The sequence below is a fragment of the Palaemon carinicauda genome, chromosome 19, assembly GCF_036898095.1.
Source record: "Palaemon carinicauda isolate YSFRI2023 chromosome 19, ASM3689809v2, whole genome shotgun sequence".
Taxonomy (NCBI): domain Eukaryota; kingdom Metazoa; phylum Arthropoda; class Malacostraca; order Decapoda; family Palaemonidae; genus Palaemon; species Palaemon carinicauda.
The window spans coordinates 109,690,684-109,700,683 of record NC_090743.1 but is presented as its reverse complement, the minus strand read 5'-3'; the positions used below and the strand labels follow the sequence as shown (position 1 = coordinate 109,700,683).

General features: G+C 33.5%; 2 protein-coding genes across 6 annotated transcripts in view; one reads left to right on the top strand and one right to left on the bottom strand.

Annotated features, from left to right (window-relative positions):
- The window catches only part of LOC137658722 (organic cation transporter protein-like), a 178,880-nt gene that overhangs the window by 36,218 nt on the left and 132,662 nt on the right, over window positions 1-10,000 (top strand). The gene's annotated exons all lie outside the window — the stretch shown is intronic.
- The window catches only part of LOC137658724 (LHFPL tetraspan subfamily member 2a protein-like), a 195,568-nt gene that overhangs the window by 169,844 nt on the left and 15,724 nt on the right, over window positions 1-10,000 (bottom strand). For 2 of the 3 annotated variants that reach the window (XM_068393726.1, XM_068393727.1), the window contains exon 3: window positions 4,453-4,589. The exons of the other annotated variant lie outside the window; for it this stretch is intronic. In XM_068393726.1, the coding sequence (XP_068249827.1) occupies window positions 4,453-4,589 (137 nt within the window). The remainder of the gene's footprint in view (window positions 1-4,452; window positions 4,590-10,000) is intronic. 3 annotated transcript variants of the gene reach the window in all.

The window sequence follows — 10,000 nt, the reverse complement described above, 5'->3', positions numbered from 1 at the left end:
ATGCCAGTGTCTTGATTGAATAGACTGTACAAGACTTAAAGATTTCGCCCTCCTCCCCGCTCGCTGCTTGGAGCTGAGTTGCCCTTCTGGACAGGTTTCACTCATTTCATCGCCTCCCAGAGGCAGGGACAGCGACAGTGCCCTAGCTAGCAGGACAAACACCCTAGAGATTGACAGCATATACGTATGATTAACACCCGAGCCCCCTCTTCACCCAAGCTAGGACGAGGGAGGGTCAGGCATTGGCCGCTGATGACTCAGCAGGTAGACCTATAGGATCCCCCAAACCCATCATCCTTAGCTCACAAGGTTCGTGAGGTTGCATACGCTACAATATCTGTTGACAAAAAATTATTTGTGAAATCCTACCGAAATATAAGAATGTTTACCGAAATGTCTACTTAGATCAATGTACGAAACAAGTGTACAGCTTAAGGATAGACTCAGATATGAACGTCAAATCACATTGCTTCGCCTGGCGAATATAATAAGGTATTGAAATGACGAGTAAGGGTAATAAATGCTTTGTCATCCATATGCAAAGGGAACTAAGAGATTAAACCATAATTACAGAGCCACTGTAAGAAAAGAAAAGAAAAGAAAAAAAACAGCTTAATCACGCCTTGAAGACCTCGGGGAGAAACTTATCAGATGCTGAGGAGAGTTAGTCTACTGTGCATGACCACCCATGTACAGTGACGAGGAAAAACGAAAGATGAAGATAATGTGGTTTCCACATGTGAATATTATTAATTATTTAAAGGGTTTCTCCAGATTTACAGGGTAATGTTTCATGCCACGAAATTAGCTATGGTTTAATTTAGTCCAATTTAATGGTTGATGTCTTTAATATAAGCAATATTCAATTATATGAAAATGATTCGAATTAATTACATAATTTCACTTGTTATTGACATTATTAACCATTCCGAGGTTAATTTCTCTTAAGAAGCGTTTAGTTTAAATTTCTTTTTTTATATTTCTAGTTTTTATAGTTTTTATATGAACGATCCAATTTAATGTTTTTGCTGTTAAAATATTTTATTTTAAACGTTTATTATTTATCTTGTTTATTTCCTTGTTTCTTTTCCTCACTGGGCTATTTTTCCCTGTTGGAGCCATTTGGCTTACAGCATCAGGCTTTTCCAACCAGGGAAATAATGATAATAATAATCTTCATCATCATCATCATCATCATCGCTGTAGCGTATGTATAAATAATATTTAACTGGCACCTGGGTAAAATTTATAGGCCATTGTAGTGAAAAAAAATAAATTTTATTCATATTTATAATTTTATTCCCATCTTGTATCGGACAAATGCGAAATTGGAGATTGCCAGATTTAACGAATTTAACTGTGTAACTCCTAATCAGATCCATCTAATTATCTAGATGTTTTTATTTAAAAAGCCTTTTTTTTTCAATAAAAAATTCATCGATAAGACATTTTGATTGGAGAATTTTCAAAAGTAAGAGCCTGCTTGTGCAATAATTTTGAAACTGGTAAATAAGAACATAGGCTTACTAGAATACAAAGCCGCCAACTTCTTTATCTAAAATAATTTTATGTACAAATAACTGTTGGAAGTCGGTATAAAATTGCAGAGGAGCTCATTAGCTTGAAAACTATAGATATTTGGGGAATGTTATGAGCATGAATAGGCCTATATTCACAAACCCCACGCCGTTGGACACGAGGGCATTCGTACTTTGAATGAGAATATAATCAACGTAATTGACATGTAGGCCTATATCCCTTTCCGAGTGCTAAGGTACCGATTGAAGGACAAAATATGGTTCAATGATGATTGTAGACGTGCTTATTTGGAGAAGAAGGAGGCCTACCATCTTTGGAAGGTTAACAGATTAGATTTGGCTTGGAATATCTATACTCAGCAAAGAGCGGTAACTCAGAGAGTTTATGCTTCAACTGAAAAGGAATTCAATTTAGCCTTAAAAGGAAGGCTTTCCGGTACAACCCTGGAACACAAGTGGTAGGCTACTCTTAAATCTGCACTTAGCACTCTAGTGTAGACTTGACAGTTCCTCCGTTACTTAAACCAGACCTCTTTCACTCGTTGTCCAAAGGAAAATCCAACCCTTTTGGCTGATGTGTTTGACAATAGGTTAAGTAGAGTAATGAGAAACTCGATCTTCCTCAGTCCTGTGTTTTTTAGACTAAATTAACTAATTTACCTTTTCAGTCCAATGAAATTAAAACTCTAGAAATAGACCTCGGTGCTTATGGAGGTGTAGACTCAAATGTAATTTTTTCCATTTTTTTTATATATAAAGTCTGCTAATTTTTTAGCTCCTAAGTTAGCAAGAAGAGGTTCTTTTAGTACTTGCTGGAGAATCGGTAATGTTACTCCATTAAATGTGTTTATGGTAGTTCTCGCCCATCTGATTACCGCCCTATTTTCATAACTCCAATATTGTCTAAAGTTTTTGAACTTCTTTCAACAAAACATCTACATAGTCTGCTGAAGGTAATCTGGTGTTCTGTAATTTGCAATTTGACTTTCTTAAAGGCCTTGGAGGATGTGATGCCCTTACAATCTGTAATGGTGTACAGAAATCCTTTGATTGTGGTCAGGAAGTTCATGTTGGCCCTGATTTTAGTGTTGCCTTTTACCGTATTAATCACGAGGCCCTTGTTTTTAAACTCGATCATTTGGGAATGGGTGGGTCGTTTCTTAACATCATTATTGAATTTTTAAGTAATAGATCACAAAGAGTTGTTGTTGGTGCGCACAATAGTGAGTATAGGAATGTGATATCTGGTGTTCCTCAGGGTAGTGTTCTTGGCCCATTACTTTTCATTCCATATACACATGATATTCTGTTTTGCCTAGAATAAAAGCTCGTTGCATATGCAGATGATTGTGCTCTGCATTAATTCTATCTTCTGAATGTAGTTCTGGGGTTGCTGAATCTCTTAATAGAGATCTAGCTAAAATTAATGCATGGTGCAAATTATAGGGTATGAAGTTAAATCCTAACTAAAGTCAAAGCGTTATTGAAAGTCGGGGACAGTGGCTCTTCAACATGCAGATCTCAGCATTGATAATTTTTCTTTAACTTCGTATAACTTTTAAAATTTTAAGTGTGATTCTCAACAGTAAATTTACTTTTGAGAAACACATTCGGTCTGTTTCTTCATAAATTGGGAAAAAAAAATGGCTTATTGAGAACATCTTTTAAGATTTTTGGTGATCAGTCTATTCATAAAAAGTGGTTTAATTCTTTCATTTTGTCTTGTTTCGAGTACTGTTCTTCTGTCTGTGTCTTCAGCTACTGAATCTCATCTTAATTTGCTTGACAAGAATTTGTGGTATATTAAATGTCTTAATTCTGATCTAGATATCAATTTCTGAAACCTACTTTCAGTTAGTTCTTTATGCATGTTGCATAAGATTTTTCATAATTCTGACCATTCATTGCATTTAGATCTTCCCAGACAGCACCATCCTGCTCTTAATACTATAGTAATTTTTTAATGAGGCAGATTTGCACCGACTCGCAGGGGTGCCCTTTTAGCTCGGAAAAGTTTCCTGATCGCTGATTGGTTGGACAAGATAATTCTAACCAATCAGAAAGCATGAAATTTTTCCGAGCTAAAAGGGCACCCGCTGCAAGTCGGTGCACATCTGCCTCACTAAAAAAAATTGAGTATAGGTATGCAGTTAATTCTAACAGTCAAGTCTTCTCACTCATAAGACTCAATACTATACAGTATTCTAGAAGTTTATGTCTGTGTGTCTGCCTGTGGACAGGATTACGTAAAAATACTTGATGGATTTTGACGAAATTTTCACCACAGACAGATCTTAGGTCATGGATGACCCCATTAAATTTTGGAGATGGTCCGGATCTGGATCCGGATTCTAGTTTATTTATTTCTGTGTTTCTGCCTGTAGACATATTACACCAAACCCAAATGACGGATTATGACGAAATTTGCAAAAACAGATAGATCTTAGGTCATGGATGACCGCATTACATTTTGGAGATGATCCAGATCCGGACTTAAGATCCAGTTTGCCTTTTTTGACATTTTAAACATAATGTCAAAAACATATTGACGGATTTTTACGAAATTTACACCACAGATAGATCTTGGGCCATGGATGGCTCCATTACCTTTTGGAGATGATCCAGTCCTGGATCTGGATTCTAGATCCGGATTTGCATTTTTTCACAATTTTAATAGAAGGACATTAAAAATAACAAAATGGGTCCCTGGAGATTGCAAAAGCTTAGGGGAAAGAAGGGAAGACCAAAGGATTGATGAAGTAAGAAAGGTTGTGGGCTTGGACTAGCATAGAAAGACCATAAACAGACGCAAGTGAAGGGACACTTCGGGAGCTTTTGTTTTGCATAGTTGACTAGTAACGGCTGATGATGATGATGACGATATATCTAGATATAAAAATAGGATCTCACTTACGTGCGCATGAGGAAGATCAGGAACCGTTGTTGCATAGACACCACAGTGCAGGTTATTCTTTGTGAGCCTCCCCATTTGAGTACAGCGTATCCATAATCCCAGGGAAGGTTGCTCCTGGCTTGGTGAGTTGGAAGAGGCTGAAAGATATGAAAAGGATATTTTCTATTTATTAATTTTGATATATTATTAAACAAGGGTCTTTTTATATATTGATATATAAAACGTTTGAGTGCTTGATTACTTACTGAGAGGAATGTATAAGTAGTAAATTTAATTGAATATAGATCTTTCTTTTGAGAAAATATGAGAAATGGTTGGATATTATTATTATTATTATTATTATTATTATTATTATTATTATTATTATTATTATTATTATTATTGAACGAAAATATAAATGGGAGTAAAGCTTATAATTGTACCCCTCATCTCTCTCTCTCTCTCTCTCTCTCTCTCTCTCTCTCTCTCTCTCTCTCTCTCTCTCTCTCTCTCTCCTAAAAACATAATTGACTAAAAAGAGTGTATTTGGAGGGCCTTTGTCCCTGATGGTAGTCTTACTGATAGTAATGAAAAATAGCAGAATCTGGTAAATGATTATGAAAATATTTCTAGAAGTAAAATTGTAAAGAGAATGTTAGCAAGAATAAGATAATAGATATGGGATAATAATTATTTCTGTGGATGGCTGATGAACGGAAGTGTGTGATAAATGTAAGAATAAGTAAAAGAGAATGAATGAGTGAAAGGATGCATCACCTGAAGATAGTTCGGAAGAGAAGAGAAGCATATATACAAAGATTACTTAGCCAACTCTCCATTATGGATGTAAGATTTTTTAATGTTGAATGCAAATGAGAGGAAGGTGTATGGGTAAATGAAATTTCAGTGCATTGATAAATGGAAAGATAAGTTTAGAGGTATGAGGACAGTGTCAAAAAGATTAGTGTAGGTAACAGGCTAGATCAGAATATTTGAGATGGTTTGGACATGTGGAAAAAATAAAGAATGATAGGCTACTTTATTTTGTTAGTGTGAATGATCTAGCAAGATAGGGAATGTTGGCAGGGCAATATGTGAAAAGTTTTGCAATGTGTGTGTGTGTGTGTGTGTAAAAGAGTGAATAGTCATTGAAAAATATTGATGATAATCCTTTGTTAGAACATGAAGCACCAAAATGCTTTCAAGACATACACACGCACACGCACACACACGCACGTATATATATATATATATATATATATATATATATATATATATATATATATATATATGTATATATATATATATATATATATATATATATATATATATATATACAGACAGTATATTCTTTCGGAGTGGCGATACCTTAACGTGGTGAAAATGTTTGTGTACCGTCATCATCAACAAAGCTGTACTAGTCTGGCCAGCATAGTGAGGAAATCTGGCCAAACCCCAGATTGACATGTCCGAGCTACATTTGTTGTCGTTGAGTTTTATATATATATGTGTGTATATATACACACACACACATATATATATATATATATATATATATTATATATATATATATATATATATATATATATATTATATAGCTTGATAGCTCAGTCGGTAGAGTCGTGCTGGCATGGTTTCCGGCCCACAGGTGGGGGTTCGAATCTCTACCCGGGCAGAAGCTGTTACCATAAAATGAATTCCAAGTGGATATATATTCCTAAGATAGAATTCGGTATTAAATGCCTTTCGTGGGTGATATTTACATTGATTAAAATCATGTGTGCTTGTGATATATATTTATATATATATATATATATATATATATATATATATATATATATATATATATATATATATATATATATATATATATATATATACATATTTGTGTGTGTGTATGTATGTGTGTTATAGCGCTTGAAAACATCTATACAGGAAGTACAGCAATCTTAAAACCTCATAAAATTGGTGAAAAAATTCCGATCGACAGAAAGGAGTTAGGCAGGGAGACCCCATCACTCCTAAATTATACACAAGATGCCAAGAATTTTTTTATGATTTAAATTGAAAAAATTTAGAAATTAATAGGAATGGGGAATATGTTAACAACTCAAGATTTGCAGGTGACATAGTTGTAGATAGTGAATCATGGGAAGGTGTGCAAAACGTGATAGAAGATTTGGATAGAGAAAGCCAAAATGTGTGACTGGAAATGAATATGAGTAAAACTAAGATAATGTTCGATGAAAATGCAGAGATAACAAATAAGGGTTATGGATGAACTGTAGAGATAGTTAATGAATATACGTATATAGGGCAGCCAGTGTTTTCCCAAGACATAAGACTAAAATTAAACGAAGGATAAGCATGGGATGGAAAGCTTTTGTTAAACAAAATTAGATTATGAAATGTAAAATGCCACGATCTTTAAAAGGAAAAGTATTTAATCAGATAGTCCTATCAGTATTAACCTATGCCCTTGAAGCCTTACTAAAGCCTTAGGACATAATCTAGCTACAATTCCAAGAGCTATGGAAACAATAAAGATGGGAATAACACTTAAAGACAGAAAAATAGCAACATGGATACGAAAGCAAACTAATATAGAGGTTATTGTAACAATATGTAAGAAAAAGAGGACGTGTACAGAAGACATAATACGAATGACAAATAATATATGAACTTTGAGAATGACAGAGTGGGTCCCTGTAGATTGCAAAATAAGCAGGGGAAGGAAAGGAAGACAGTTGATTCACGAGCTAAAAAAAATTTACGGACATAGATCAACAGATGATCATAAACAGACGCGAGTGGAAGGACATGTCTAAGACATTTGTTCTGCAGTCGACTAATAACGGCTGATGATTATATATATATATATATATATATATATATATATATATATATATATATATATATATACAGTAATATATATATATATATATATATATATATATATATACATATATATATATATATATATATATATATATATATATTACTGTATATATATATATATATATATATATATATATATATATATATATATATATATATATATATAGGGCGAGAATTACCATAGGCTAAATACTGTTCATTTGTAGCATATAGCTCTAATTGCTCATATGTAGAAAAAAAAATCCCTTCTATATATGAGTTTGGAATATATAAATGTTAACATTCCCTTTTAGAAAAAAAAAACTAAAACAGCTTCATCGTAGAGGTCGCGTCCTTTCACAGAGCTGTAATCTTGAAGCAGACTGGCAAAAAAAAAGAAAAAGAAAAAAAGATATGACAGATAACGACCTTGGTAGGGGTAACCCCATTGCAACTAATTTCTCTCTCTCTCTCTCTCTCTCTCTCTCTCTCTCTCTCTCTCTCTCTCTCTCTCTCTCTCTCTCTCTATATATATATATATATATATATATATATATATATATATATATATATATATATATATAAAATATTGAAGGTTTATATAAATTGATGATCATTCATTGATAAGGAAGAAAAGTTAATCAATGCAGAGATACCCTTTGAGAAAGTAGGTCTACTACCAGAGATTCATAGGATTCCTTAAATAAATTAATAATTCTACTCTTGTACTCTCACTTGCAAGTGGGTCCTTAATTACTCCAGCTGTTCAGTGGCTACTTGCGCGCATGGTAAGAATAGGCCTAGCTTAGTGGAGACTACGATAAACAGTTTTTCGTTTAGAATGGTGTGTTGGGCTGGCTTACATAATAAAAGGCTATCAAAAGATTGCCTTATTATTATTATTATTATTATTATTATTATTATTATTATTATTATTATTATCTAAGCTCTAACCTTAGTTGGAAAAGCAGGAAGTTATAAACCCAAGGGGTCCAACAAGGAAAAACAGTTCGTTGAGGAAGAAAACAAGGAGATAAATAAACTATATGATAAGAAAGGAAAAATTAAAGTAGAATATTTTAAGAACAGTAGCGACATTAGAAAAGATCTTTCATATATAAACTATTAAAAGAGACTTGTGTCAGCCTGTTCAACATAAAAACATATCCATCTTTGAACTTCATTTTCAAAACCATCAAATCTGTCCTCCTTTGATAAATTTCTCATTGTCATGATGTTGATATTGTACATTTTATATCTAGTCTTTGTTTCTTTGTTCCCTTCTATGTTCTCGGCTATTTTCCCAATTATCCATTGTTATTTTGGCGTTCCACTTTTCCAAGTGGTTTTGCCGTTTCTCTTGGAACAGTTTGGATAATAATAATTGTTCTAACAAGTTCCACTCTCTCTATAGATCACGGTTGTTTCTGAAGCTCGTGTGTGTGTGTGTGTGTGTGTGTGTGTGTGTGTGTGTGTGTGTGTGTGGGACGGTTATACCACTAAACATATGGAGAGAGAAGCGAGCCTTTCTTCTCTATTTAAGACCACAACACATAACCGATATGATCTTCTTTATAAGCTATTCAACATTTTTTTTTCTCTCTTCGAACGATCCTCCCAGTCTATTCAGAAACAGAAAAGTAGGCCTCCAACTAACAAACCACCGATAGGCCTATGTTGGAATGCCTTATCGTTTTGGGAGATCATGAGGACCACGCGGAGAAAGAAAAAATATGTGCTCGGGATTATTGTCAAGTTTAAAGTGGAGAGAACTTACAGGCCTACACATGTCAGCCGGGAGATATTTACTCCCGGTTTAACCTGGGCTCTGCACATCTTTTACCTTATTTGGAGAATCTCTCTCTCTCTCTCTCTCTCTCTCTCTCTCTCTCTCTCTCTCTCTCTCTCTCTCTCTCTTCTCTCTCTCTCTCTCTCTCTCTCTCTCTCTCAAGAATGCGTAGATTGTATCCTATTCGAAGCTCTATAAATGTTTAGAGGAAGTTTAGCAATTATAGATGAAATATGAACTCTATTTAAAAGCTAAAGATAAAACATCTTATATGAATTTCTCGTATGTGCTTAGATAAAAGCGTTGAAAATACTGTATTATGTAATATACACACATGCAAACACACGTTATATATATATATATATATATATATATATATATATATATATATATATATATATATATATATATATATATGTATATGTATATATATATATATACATATATACAGTATATATATATATATATATATATATATATATATATATATATATATATATATATATATATATATATATATATATATATATAATGAATAGACAATATCTTAGTGGCAGAGAAAATGCAGGAGCATCGAGACCACAATTTGTCATAAGGAAGGGCATTATTCCCAATGGAATTGAGTTGGAGATCAATGTAGACCATAAACCTAATTTCTGAGGGAGCATGTAAGCATCACATTTATCAATTTTTGTTGAATGTTTTCCGAATTTCCAAATATCGTTGTCTCAAATTTTCGCCACGATAACCTTTATACTTAAGTGTAGTTCCCAAACTCAATGTAGTCCTGAAGAAGGGTCATGAAGTGATGCGAAACACGTGTTGACACCAAACAATAAATGGACAAAAGAAAATGTTTTTCTACTGTTATCTTAAAAACTATCTGCAGAACAGTCTGTCCGG